The following is a 14,025-nucleotide window of genomic DNA, read 5'->3' on the forward strand; positions in this document are numbered from 1 at the left end:
AAACTCTGGAAGAGATAGAGGGTTTCAGTTTATTTGCTATATTGTGATTAGTCAATCTGAGAATGTTTTAGAGCTTCTCAAATAGTCAAATCTCAAGTATTCATAATAACAATACCAAACAGAAAACGATTTTATAGTTTATACCTATCTCAAGATAAATATCACACACAAACACACTCTATAAACATACACAGTCGTTTTCTTCTCTGTTTCATCATGAAGCCGAGTCTGCATGATGTGACGGGTTCGCTGTTGCTACCCGTTAATTGTGGCCTTGGGTTGAAATATCTGCACCAGAGACCACATGATGTCCATCCTGTGCATTACTTTGTTGTTTTGTCCCTGCCGATTCATATAGAGTATCCAGTTATTTGATGTGATATAACAATACAATGATCAAGGACCTTGTGAGATTTTCATGATGCTGTAATGTTCGAGATAATGTTTTGTTTGTTTTCTATCTGGGTTTAAAACTACAATGAAGTTGTTTGGTTCCATGTTCTACTTGGATGAGTATTCAGATCCTGAAAGCAATGAAGTTGTTTAGCCAAGTGTTGGAGTCTATTTCATGAGGTGTGTGACATTAAAGTGAAGAACATTTCTCACTTTTTCCCAAATACCGTACCTCCACTACAAAGCATATCCATGTTTTCTCGCCTTGTTTCTCAGTGATGCCTCTGAGGATGATAAGTTCCAAGCTCCTTATCACGTTTGCTATCTCGAGAAAGTGGCTACATTCTTCGCATAACATCTGTTCAACATCCAAAACACACTCAAGCAAGGAATTGCATACACCCGCAAAATTCAGGATGATAAATACAGAGTTTGCCAGTCGTTCTGACAAAGTGCTTCAATACATGAAAATGGTCACGAGAAAATAATGCACACCTCGATAAGCATCACTCCTTCTTTGTCCAAATTCTCCACCATGATTGAACACACTTGAAGATGGCCTCCAATCTCCACTGCCCAGCTCGAACCTTGTTCAGTGCTACTGCTAGATGATCCTAGGGTGCCATTATCCTTGTGCTGCATCTGCAACTTCAAATGTATAAGCTTTAAGAAAACTTCCCCAACAATTTAATAAATGAACTATCAATCAGTCATGACTCATTAATAAACGGAAATATTGAGCAACTTTCCTTGGGAAGACGAGAAATTACTAAGTACCTTTGAACTTGCACTTTTAGTGAGCTTGTCGGCATGCTTAGAGACATTCTGCAGAAAGAGCATGTGCTTGATCGTGCACTCTAGCAAAGAATCAATACTGCACTGAATAATATAACCACATAGTTAGAAAATAGCAGAACAAAATATACAATTCATGACACTACGATAACTGCATGAGTGCAGTCAGTCATATGCTCTGAATAGAAAAATCACCTTAGATCCATTAGGCACAAGCTCCCTTAGTTCTTTGATACGATCCTGAATAAGTTGCCTGTCCCTTGGACGAGGCCGAGAACTTTCACCAGGTTTAGCTCTCTTTTTGTTTTTCTTGGGAATTTCCAGGGACGTCGGAAACTGGTCGCTGGATGAACTGAGACATGTTGATGAAAACCCAATGGAAGAAAATGCTCCACAGATATTTGATGGATTCTGTTGGATACGCCCCTCTGCTGAAGGCGGCTGGCTAATCACATTATCAACTGTGCTAACAATACTTTGCTTATTATGACCAAAAGGTTCTGCCTCGGCCATTTGAGCAGTTGTAAGTAAGGACTGTGTTGACCTACTGGACGATATTTCACGCCTGACATTACCATCACCATTACTCATACTAGCAACAACGGCATCTAGAAGATTCTCGGGGCTGGAGTCAAATGTCAGGTGACTATGGCTCATATCATTTGTTCGTCTTATAGCTGCAGCAGATTCAAACTTTGCTAGCTCCTCATAACCAGTGCTCGTTTTACTGACAGCTGGCCCTAATGCCTCTAGCAGCTCACTGCCAGAAAAAGAAGACAAAGATGCAGTTAAAGCATCCAACCGACTTGACTCACTTTTTTTCTCCTGCCTATGTTCTGTATCTTTCACATACATACTTCCTTGGCTCTCAGATGGTTGGAAAACCTCATTTCGAAGAGAATAATCTTTATCTGTTATTAACGCAGTAAGAACAGTTGAATCAAGTTGTGGATATGATGGACCTGCTTTTAGCCTATCAGTCTTCATTGTTAAAGCAGATGAGCCTGCACTATTACGCAGATGATTTCTCGAGTACTGTTGGAAATTAGGATCTGATTCTCTTGAGTATTGGTATCCACCAGTTTCATCATCATAAATTACCTTACTCATGTCATTTATACCCACTTGATTCTCGTGTTTAGCATCAACCACATCAACTGAAAAACCACTTGTAACACAATAATTGCTTCCAAACATGGAAGGTTGGACTGCTTCAAGCCCACCAATTACTTGAGCAGTCCTCTCCATATGAACATATGTTGGAGTGAAATTATATGGAAGGTCGTCACTTCTATTACTTGTGTTTTGAGATACAATATTTAACCCTTCCATATCCATAGCTTTGTCAAATTCTCCTGAGAAATCAGGGAATGCCTCGTGTAAGCATTTGGAAGGTATAGTTGGCTGCAGCAAAATTATACAACGCATCATGTTATACTCAGAAAGTACCTCTCTTCCAATTTTGCACTAACATCACTAGAACTGCAGACAAACATGAAATTATATATGAATGAGAAAGATCATTACCAGATCTGATGGAGTGTTAATATCACATCGCATTGAATTTGATGCATGGTCTGCCAGTGGATCCTTAAGTGCCAAAAACAAATGCCTGATATGAGTCACCAAAGCCGGGTCTTCTTCAACCTGTTCCACCAAAAGTATACAGGAAGATCAGAGGCATTCAAATGTATATATTTTCAATGCGGAAGCTTTCTTTCGGCCTACTACATTGTAAAGGCTACTTTGAACACTGCATACAGTTAGAACAGCTTACTTACTTTACACAAAGAGCCAAGCTGCACAACTCCACAAGAACCAACAGCTACTATAAGAATCGTCTGCAGAAAATGAAGAAAAAAATTGTAAAAAAATGAAATGCAAACTTTTGAGGAAAAACAAAGTTAATAATTTTGTTAAAAGGACTAAGAAAAAGACAAATAGGTGGAAGTAGAAACATCAAATCTAATCATAAATACCAAGAAAAATTCAAGCACAAGAATATCCCATGCGATAGATAACAATATGCAAAAGACATGGAGATCTAAACATTGAAAAACCAGAGCAGGCAAAGAAAAAAAAAAACTGAAAACTTATCAGATACCTTAATTCCAGCAGAAATTTGACTCTCCCAGCCGTTGTGAACCTAAGGGAAAAATATTATTTTTAATATGCCACAAAATTATATTTTCAAACTCAACAACGTACATATTTCCCAACCTGCAGTGTCGAATGAGAGTCATTCAAATATTCAGAGAAGATCCATTGATGTTGTCCAGAGATTGCCACTTGTCCTACAGTCCTATAATAATAGAGAGATATGAATGAAGATGTTAGCATCATTAAGTAAAATTCAATCATCAAAACGAATTAACAGGTGATGTTCCTGCAAGGAGATTCAATATCAAGTCTCAAGACAAGCCGAGAGTGTTAACATCATGTAGTCAATGCCAAAGAAAGAAAAGTTAAAAGAACAAAGAAAATTATAGCTACATTAATGTCAGACTGTAATACACAGTCAAGCTAGAAACACACCAAGTCTTTGTATCGTTAGACAACATCAATAAAAGATCTCAAAGTAATGAAGATAACAAGATTATTATAAAAAAAAAAAAAAAACAGTGCATCAGGAAGCAAAATTTCCTTACCCTTCCCCAAGAGAGTGTACATGATATGACATCTTAGCCACAGCTAACCCAAGGGGATCATGTGCATGGCACCCTCCTTGCAAGCTTTTCTGCATCAAACCGCGCTCATGATTAACACAGTACACATCCTCCAAAGTAAGCACCCTGCAAGTGTTTTTAATAGTCTATATGTGAGAAACTTTAAATACTTACAAACTTGTACTAAATGGAAGGTACCCAATGTTCCTCTACATTCAACAAAATTGACTATAACAACTCTCAAAGCAACCAAATCGATCTTATTAGATTCCTTACTATAGTCCAGCAAACAGAACCAAGAAAAACATATTGGCGTAAGATTATAAACATTTTTAGATAACTTACATAGGAGAGTGGTGATTGAGTTTCCAGAACACGGCATAGTTCCAATCCGTGTTGGAGCAGAGGCTCCTCAGTATCTGTTGCAAGGTAGAACCCATCTAAACCACCCCTTCACCACTAAAACTCAAAACCACCCCTCTTTTATCACTTAAAGACCAAATTTAAGGTTCCTAAACAGTCCCCCGACAAGAACTCTGCCTTGAATTCTGAATCAGTCTCTGTGTGTGAAAATAAACAGTCTTGCCACCTAAAAAGAAACCCTTTTTTCCTAATGATGAGCTACGAATCTACTAACTACCTCTGTATGAACCTCTACCAGCTTGTTCTCTTCGCAATCCAGCTCTCGGATTTATTGGTGGCCCTACTTCTCCCAGTGAATACTGCCTACTGCCCATTCCTTTCCCAAACATAAACACCCCTAGCTCGAAGAAGAAGAAGAAATTGAGATCGAAGAAGAAGAAGAAGGAAACAGAAACAGAGTCTAGCTTATGTCATGAGACATTGATCCTTTCTCGAGAGATGATACGCTCTGAATCTGCATCTAGAAAACAAAAGCTCTCTAAAAAAGTTAGAATCTTTGTCGAGAAATCCACAGCTGAAAGATCAACTCTTTGAGTAAGAACGAGTGAGAGAGAAACGCAGAGTTGCTAAAAAAGACATCTCCTTTTTTAAAGGGGGGGGCGTTGAAGATAATTCAGAGCGCATTTTAGCATCCATGGGAATATAGTCAAAGTTATCGTGCGCTGCCTAGGTGCGCATGTTATTGTTAACCCTAGGCCTAGGGTAGTAGTGTGGGGGTTGGATTTTAAGCATGGGATTAATAATGTGGAAAAAAACATTCGAGTGATATGTTCTCTCTAATGGCCAGCAATATGATTCACCAAGTGAATTTTTGTTCCTTCTACACTTTATTTTTACTTTTCTTCATCATACAAATTACACTATGTGTACTTGTAATTTTTTTCCGCCATACAAATGACTTTTTTACTTTGAAGTGGCGTTTGATAATATATAATAATTCGTCTATGTATTGATGTGATCTGTATTTTGATATGATCTGTTATGTGTTCTCCAGCACAATTTGTTTTTTTTTTTTTAAGAAGGATTTGGAATGTGTGATGGGATTGTGGTCCATACAAAATCTATGGAATCTAATGATTATTTGCATTTCAAAGATATTATCATACTCTCCAAACAAGTTCCTTTTTTATTTTCTAAGAATCTTTTTCTTCAAGTCATAAGTATTTGCTAAAAATAAAAAAACAATTTTGTTGGAAAAAAAAAAGAGAGGAGTAGTAGGTGAAGAAGGCTTTGTTGGGGAAGAGGGAGGTGTGATTTTGATAAGGGGAAAATGATGAACATTGGCCAAACAAACAAACAAGTGTAACAAGAAAGAAGCCTCTCACCTTTCGCTTTCAATTTCACACTTCTTTGTTTGACTTTTGGGACTTGAGCACATTCCATTTTCCTTTTCCCCTTTTTTTGTTCTTTCTATATGTATAACACTCAAATCTTTTGCGTAGATATATTGTTGTCAAGAGGATTAAGAGGGTGGGAGGAAAAGGAAACCGAAAGTTGTGTGACTTTTTACTATTCAACAATATCATTTCTCTTTTGGCATGTTTTTGTGGACGAAGCCCAAATTCAAGTATACATTTATGGAAGAAGAAAATAGATCATAACAACTTTTAGTGTTTATAAACAAGAAAAAGTTTGTTAAATGGATATGTGCACTTTGTAAGTAAGTTTGTATACTTTAGACCATACACAGTAGGACATTTTTCACCCGGGTGTAAGGAATAAAAAAAACGGAAATAAAGGAATAGTGAGCCTGGAGTCGGAAGTCGCGTGTTAATTTACATCCGGGTGTAAGTGCCAGCTGTCAAAGTTTGGTTGGTTCAAATTTTGTTATTGAAAAATGATTTTTATTTGTTGGGGAAAAACAAAATCGATTCCTTCCCTTCCTCCTCTCTCGAGTCTCGTCTCTCATAGTCAACTCTTATTACATAGTTTCTAAACTAAACCTCTAACATTATTTTACTAATTTAATTTCCCTAACATCTATCCTCTAACTTATACCACTGTGGATGTTCCAAACTTAAGGGGGTGTTATTGGTTTATTAATTTGTAAATCTATATAGAATTTGAAAATTTCTATTAATTATGAAATCAAAATATATGGATTTTGAAATAACATGTGTTTACCCATGGATTTGAATCCTTATATTTTTCTCTTTCAATTCCATTCAAATCCATTTAAAACATAATTTGGATTCTCAAATCCAAAAACAAATGACTAAACGAATAACATATGATTTTAACTAGTATTTATAAATCATAGAACCAATAACACATGAATTTAATTAGAATTTTAAAATCAATGATTGAATAACAAATGATTTTTGTTTGGATTTCTAATTCCTTATAAATCCATGAACCAATAACCCCTCCTAAGTTTACTTGATAGTACTTGATATATAACACTTAATAAGAAGCCCATTACTATTTAAAGATTAGTTCATAAAGTTTATATGTTGGAAAATAAATAGGCCCAATACAAGCCCAATCTAAAAATTCCCTTTGTTTATCTACGGCCCACAGGAACCCTAGAATGATAGAATCTATCTATATATGAAGTTGAACTATGAAGCTTCATATCATTTTATTGCTCCTTCAACTTTTTTTTCCAAGATCACACCTTTTACCCACAAATAATAATTTGTAGTAACTGATTAAATTAATTATTTATAGTAACTTATTAATATTTTAATAATTATTGAATTAAATAAAAATTTCATGAAAAAATATCGTAATCTTGTGATTAATAATTTTTGGTAGAAATTTTATGTTTAACTTACTCTCTTCATTTATGTTCTTATATACTTAATGTTATGCTATGGCGTGTCATTCCATCTTTATTATAGCCACAATACTGTTAATTTAAGTGTTTTGCTAGTTCTGTTTATATAAACTCGCTATTATCATGCTTTTGTATCATCGAAACAATGAAGAAACGTAAAATTTTAGAAGATATAAGTAGACTTAATACTAAAAACACCTTATCGATTATTCTATATATATTAATTACTACACTTTACTAGTTACGTAATTTTGAAGGATATATAAGTGTATATTAGTTAACCGTCTTTTATTATGTTAAAGTCATGAGATAGATAGATAGATATCAAGTAGCTGGAATTTTTGGATGCACCTTCATAACAATCCCTAAATTATTTATTGTCACTGGCGTCTAACGATGAACGGAGACAGTTGAAGAGAGACAAACAATATTATTAATGTTAAATTTCGTTATGTCAGTTTCAGTATATATATATATATATATGATGTTAAAAAAAACTACTATATATATATATATATATATGTCTTTATTAATGCATACTTTCCACTCATATACGAAGGGGCAAATAAAAGAAGAAAACAAGCTTTCAATTTTTATCGTGTGTGGCGACTAAATCATGCCCAAATTAATAGACACGTGCTTAAATTGAAGATGCATGCACTTTCTTGCTTTCAAAATGACGGATAAAAGTCCAGCATGTTGACAAGATTCTATATTTTTTTGTCCATAAATAAACTTATTTGTCTGCTGTGTCAAGTTTCTATTTGATACTCTATCTGGCAAAGAAATTAAAATACGTTATTTAGAGTAGAAAGTCGATGACTCAAAATAAAGACGCAATACTTTTTTTAATTTATACTGCTAATTTTCTTCAATTTCAGTTACATTTATAAGGAAATCAAATTTGATAGTGTAGATTTTGGAACATATATGCATATGCTCTCCTAGGTTTGTTGAGATTAATCAAAGTGTTGCTGGTTTTGGAAAGATCACCTTTTTCAATCCAAAAAATAAAACTAAAACAGAAATTCGGTAAAAAAATTGATTCCAAAAGATAAATTCAGTAAAAAAAACTAAAACAGAAGCCACAAATTATCAATATATAGATTCCAAAAAAAAATAGAAACAAAAATATTTCAATTTTTTTTATATAATCCATCAATCGTTTTCCCTTTAGCAAGTTGAGCCATTATTTATTATATATAGTAACTATACCAACTACTAAATTTGCTGGAATTTAATAATTTCCCAATCAAAATTTTACTTTTTTTTTTAATTATTATTGATAATGAGTGGGGACATTGAATAGCATGAATGTCTGATTTTTTTTTTTTTTTTTTTGATAAACATGTCTGAGTTTTCTTGGTCTTGAGGAAGAAAGAAAAAAGTTTTTGACCCACAATTTAATACTATAGCAAAACAATTGGGCTTACCTTTGACCCTAGACTAGGAGGCTCAAACAAAAAAGTGAAATTACAAAGATTAAAAACAAATAACAAGATAAGAGAGTGCATGCACCCGTCTCTCTTGCGCTACAGGTTATTATTGTATTCTCAAGTTGCGCGATACAAGCCAATTATAATTCAATGGTCCACCACTAATAGGCTCCTGCCACTAAATTAGATTTTTTAAAACCTAAATCTTTATATAACCACTTTGCTAGTTTGGTATATCCTTCTTAAACTTTTGCTAATTTTCTTTCTAAACGTTTCTTCTTTTTATACGTACGTATCACATATATTTAGTCCCCAAAATGTCTTATTGATCCTGGAATGATTGAATTCCAATATGCCTTCTCGCGAATTTGATGTTCACCCATCGTCTATGAACCAAAACTCTAGACCAATTACGATAAGGTTTTTGCATGTAGATAAATTAAATTTCAAACCTTAATTGTATTAAAAACCTAACCTCATAACATTTGCTGGAAACTTTTGAGGATGAATTTGCCGGAAATTAATTATTTTTGAAACGGAGAAAGATTAACATTTTTATGAAATTATTTTCATAGTTCAATAATTATATTGTTTGAATATATGGTTGACGAAGTCACATGTGTGTAGATGAAAACAGAATCTTCAATGGTCATGAAAAGAGCTAGTTTCCTATGTGGCCAAAGAAAGTTTTTTTTTTTTTTTTTTTTTCCAATTGAAGTGGGCAGTCTCGAGATCCCGTTACGTATTTTGTTCGGGTTATTCTATTGCTCTACCCCATGTGTATATTAGAAAAAAGACTGTTAAAATAATTTGGCTGTCGACGAAATGATTAAATAAAAAAAAAAATGATTAAATCGTTTGGACTTTTGTTATCATTCTCTTTTGTACTCAATAGAAACCCGTTTTAGCAAAAACAATAGAAAATCTTTACACAAAAATATCGACCACTCAAAATATTGTTATGTGAAAAATGAAAATAATTATAAACAAAAAATGTGAGCATATACTCCAACAGAATATAGGTAATTATTGTATGATAATGATATGGCATTGTATAAAGGAGTATCCACTTGAACATTAGAGTCAAATAAACCTAATAGAGTGTATATTTATTTTTTATTTTTTTGGTAAAAGTGTATATTTATTTTATTTCTCGCTTGTTTGGCTTTCAAAAATATGTCACTATGGGAAACTGTAATGTCTTAAATTTTATTTTATTTATTGTTTTATAACACATGAGATTTAATATAGAATCGTATTGTTTGCCACCTCGTCAGATAGTTTAAGTTATGTAAAAGTTTCCACGTTTTCTAGCTAAGATGGTATAAATTAACCTTTCCATTTTCAGTGTTATTGTTGTTATTGTTATATAATTTTTTTTGTTCCATCAAATTATTTTCAATTTATCTCTATTGTGAGAAGTGTATAACTCGAATCTAAAATCTTGAGACAGTAATTTTGTTTTTCGTATATGACTCTACGATCATTTATGTCTAAGGACTTCATATATATTGGCTTATTCATGATGAAATCCATTTTACATTTAGAAAAGTTTTCGATTACTCCGGATCATAATCTATCCGAAACTGCATGTATCAAATTTTGCTCATAAAAGAGATACCTAAAATCATAAGTCTTTATATATACTCAATGTGATAAATCTTGCAATCAGCTAGATGCCTAGATCAAATGAAGGCAAAGAGAAGCTAGTTCTCGTAGGGACTAAGCCATATAAGATGGCTAAAATTTCGTAAAAACAAGATTAATCATCCATGTTAGTATGTTACAATTCTCTAGCTGAAACTTCCAAGGAATCCAAAGTGAATTGTCGCCGAGTGGTCCAATGATTTTGTACGCTTCGAATTCGAACCTTCTCATCTAATGTCAGTTTATCGTAGCTTCAAGTTGCAGCCAAGTGACCCCACATCGATCTAATCAATCCCTTCTGATTATAGGGGGTATGGTCATTTATAGTGAACGTAAGAACTTCTACTATTTAAACTATCATGCAATTTATGTATTATTTTATTCAAGAAATTATCAAAGTAAAACTCCCCAAGCAGTGTAATACTGTCTAAAATATTTTCTAGTATACGGTAATAACATTTTAGAAAATATACATAGTATACATGGTTGATTCTTCTTACTAAACTGATTATGTAGGGAAAATACGACTTACTTTTAACTGATTAAGCGATTACCAAACATTTTTATACTGTAGTCATTATTAGCTAGAAGTGACGTTTAAAAAACCTAATTTTAAAAGCTAAAATGTTTAATTTTTGTGTAGATAGATAGGCCATGTAATCGCTGGCGATACCAACTAACGATGCTAACAATGTTAAATTTTATCTCATTTACTCATCTACATAATAGTAACGAGATATTTTTCTTCGAAGTTTGTTAGATTTTACCAAAATGTAACCATATATTATCCTTCTCACTATGCAACCATATATTTCTGATATTAACTAACATCATATCCATTGTCTTGTAAGCATACTAAATGGTTTAAATTTGAACTCACCCTTTTTTTTTTTTGGTTGGTAAATATACGAACTGAAACCGACGTTAAGTTTGACTATTTTATTTCAGTTTTGTTTTTGATAAAAAAATTATTTTTATTGCAGTGTTTTTAACAAAAATATAAAGCAGTACTAATTCATAAGTGATAATGCATATGGAGAGTACATGTGTGGACACCAAAGGATAAAGGGACTAGTCATATCAAGTGTTGAAAATACTTTTCTACCAGCAATTATAGTGAAACAGAAGCTTTGGCCTTCTATACATAATATACGTGTTGTCGAACTAGTGCAGGCTCCAATTATAGAGGTGGCGGCAACGAAATCTCAGCCAATTCAACTTCTTAATCTTGAAGAAAAAAAAACATCAAGTCAATTTCGTGAAGCGATTACTATTATGTCGCAGTCAATCTTTATATCCCAACAAGACTACCATCCAACAACAAATTTGACCAAAATATTTCTTATTTTGTAAATCTGTTATTAGTTTGTTATTGATCTAGGTCTTAGAATGAATACTAGCTAATTACGTGACAGTATATCTTGATGGTTAGACCCTTATTTCTTTAACTATATCCTTCTTTAAATGGTTTATATATTAGGCAGGCTGTTATAACATTTTTATGTGGCACACCGTGAAAAATATTAACAGCATGAGAAAAACATAATAATTAATAACTCGTGTACATAAGTTAAATACTTGAAAGAAAAAAAAGAGCTAAATACTTGAATTTTAAGCCGTTGAAGAAACATTGGTTGTTTTTGGCTTTTATAGACGCAGGTTTGACCCATTTAGCCGCATATTTCTAATCATTATTGTTAGTTAAAACCTCTTACAATTTAAACTTTTCAAGTGTTGTGATGGTAACATCTGTTTTTACTATAAATTCTAGTCTCTTTCAAAAGTTCTGTTTTTACTCTACAATATAGCTATACGAAAATGATTTAGCCACATATTTCTAATAATTGTTGTCACTTAAAAAACCTTAAAAATTAAACGATTTAGCTATCTAAGATACAATGTAGCAACAATGGTTTAGGATTAGCACTCTATGAATTACTGTCTTAATTTTTTTCATAATTCGGGAATTTTCAAAATTCAATCTTCATAAATGTGCAATTCACTATATTAGTTGAATTGATCAAGAAACGAGAGTACATGAAGGCAACGTGTCGCTAACTGCTGATCTCATCTATTTTGTCGGGACTAAGCCGCCGTACGTCATACCCTCAAACCTGGTCTTGTCCCACGTGGAACATTTCACCCACTTCTGTGTATCTTTCATAGTAATAGATAGATCCTATTACGTAATTTTCCTTTTGTTTCTATTAATATTATTATTCAGCGCCAATTATCTTTTTGTTGGCCCCATTTTCCGTTTTTGTGATAAATGGTGATCGAGTTCGGAGGCAGCCTAATTGTCATACTGGACCTATTGAAATAAAATATATATTAAAATATTAATATTTTGGATAATAGCCCCCAAATTCAAATATCTAATCCGTTCTATATATTTCCCAAACTTATTGCCACTTAAGATAGAGGTCACAATAAGAAAACCGTTAAGAAGAAAGAAAAAAAGAAGATTGAAAATGGAATATCAAAATACCTTCTTAAGTGGAGAGTTTTCCCCGGAGAACTCTTCTTCAAGCTCATGGAGCTCACAAGAATCATTCTTTTGGGAAGAGAGTTTCTTACATCAATCATTTGATCAATCCTTCCTTTTATCTAGCCCTAGTTACTACTCTGATGACTTCTTTGCATTTGAATCATCAATCATCAAAGAAGAAGAAGAAGCCACCGTGGCGGCCGAGGAGGAGGAGAAGTCATACAGAGGAGTGAGGAAACGGCCATGGGGGAAGTATGCGGCCGAGATAAGAGATTCAACGAGGAAAGGGATAAGAGTGTGGCTAGGGACATTCAACACCGCGGAGGAGGCGGCTCTCGCCTATGATCAGGCGGCTTTCGCTTTGAAAGGCAGCCTCGCAGTACTCAATTTCCCGGTGGATGTCGTTGAAGAGTCTCTCCGGAAGATGGAGAATGTGAATCTCAACGATGGAGAGTCTCCCGTTATAGCCTTGAAGAGAAAACACTCCATGAGAAACCGTCCTAGAGGAAAGAAGAAATCTTCTTCTTCTTCGACGTTGACATCTTCTCCTTCTTCCTCCTACTCGTCCTCTTCTTCTTTGTCGTCAAGAGGTAGAAAACAGAGTGTTGTTATGACGCAAGAAAGTAATACAACACTCGTGGTTCTTGAGGATTTAGGTGCTGAATACTTGGAAGAGCTTATGAGATCATGTTCATGATCATCTCTACTTCTACAGTTTTTATGTAATTTAATTTGAGTGAGCTCTGGTTTGTTTTTAGTCCGTTGAAAAGTTTTGGAAGAGATGTGATGGCGATGTTGGAAGTATATAGATGGCAACTATTGGGTTAATGTTGGAAAGCATGTATTATGTTGTTATAAGTGTCTTTCTTTAATTTCTTTAATATTTATTTTGCCATAATTTCTACAAAATTGATCCGAAGATTTTAAATTAATCTATCTAAAATTTCTCTTAACCTTCGATTATCCAAAGAAAAAGGTAGTCAAAATTAAAGAAACGTAGGGCATAACAAAGTCAAAACTAGAAAAAAATGATAAAGAGTCATTTACTATAGAAATATTTTGAAGGACTGCAAGCTCTGCATCCATAATTTCTTGATTATTTGATGGGTTAAAAATTTTATATTCGAGATTATTAGGAAAACGTATCGTTGAGAAAAAAAAAAAAAAAGAATTACATAAAAGGATCGTGTAAGCTAAATTCATTATCATCGCTGGGGGAACGTATTCTAGCTGTCTAGACGTATTCGATAATAAATGAAGACGATGTTATTCACTTAGACCATGGGCAGTGGTAAACCTTTTACAAGGCTGGAGTAATAAAAAATATGAAAATAAGAGAATAGTGCACCGTGGAGTTTTTGCTCTGTAACATCTCTCAGATATTTGAGCCTACCCTCG

At 33.6% G+C, this 14,025-nt stretch overlaps 2 protein-coding genes across 4 annotated transcripts; one reads left to right on the top strand and one right to left on the bottom strand.

The window, feature by feature from the left end:
- Positions 1–82: 82 nt before the first annotated feature.
- Positions 83–5,047, bottom strand: LOC9325652 (transcription factor EMB1444). 3 transcript variants are annotated; one of them, XM_021011370.1, is made up of 11 exons: positions 4,200–5,039; positions 3,837–3,980; positions 3,409–3,490; positions 3,293–3,334; positions 2,970–3,029; positions 2,716–2,835; positions 1,384–2,592; positions 1,171–1,272; positions 889–1,041; positions 626–751; positions 83–342 (listed from the first exon to the last, which is right to left on the bottom strand). In XM_021011370.1, the coding sequence occupies exons 1-11, from the start codon at positions 4,292–4,294 to the stop codon at positions 256–258; spliced, it is 2,220 nt and encodes a 739-aa protein (XP_020867029.1). In that variant the 5' UTR covers positions 4,295–5,039; the 3' UTR covers positions 83–255. The 3 variants fall into 3 exon arrangements, with proteins under 3 accessions (XP_020867029.1, XP_020867030.1, XP_020867031.1); XM_021011371.1 differs by having other exon boundaries at positions 889–1,035; positions 4,200–5,035; XM_021011372.1 differs by lacking the exon at positions 83–342 and adding an exon at positions 361–524 and having other exon boundaries at positions 607–751; positions 4,200–5,047.
- A 7,420-nt stretch (positions 5,048–12,467) lies between these two features.
- On the top strand, positions 12,468–13,508 carry LOC9328386 (ethylene-responsive transcription factor ERF094). Its single transcript, XM_002889542.2, has one exon. It carries the CDS (start codon positions 12,611–12,613, stop codon positions 13,322–13,324), a length of 714 nt encoding a protein of 237 aa, XP_002889588.1. The 5' UTR covers positions 12,468–12,610; the 3' UTR covers positions 13,325–13,508.
- The last annotated feature ends 517 nt before the right edge of the window (positions 13,509–14,025 follow it).

Source organism: Arabidopsis lyrata (genome assembly GCF_000004255.2).
Source record: "Arabidopsis lyrata subsp. lyrata unplaced genomic scaffold ARALYscaffold_1, whole genome shotgun sequence".
In the NCBI taxonomy this organism is placed as follows: domain Eukaryota; kingdom Viridiplantae; phylum Streptophyta; class Magnoliopsida; order Brassicales; family Brassicaceae; genus Arabidopsis; species Arabidopsis lyrata.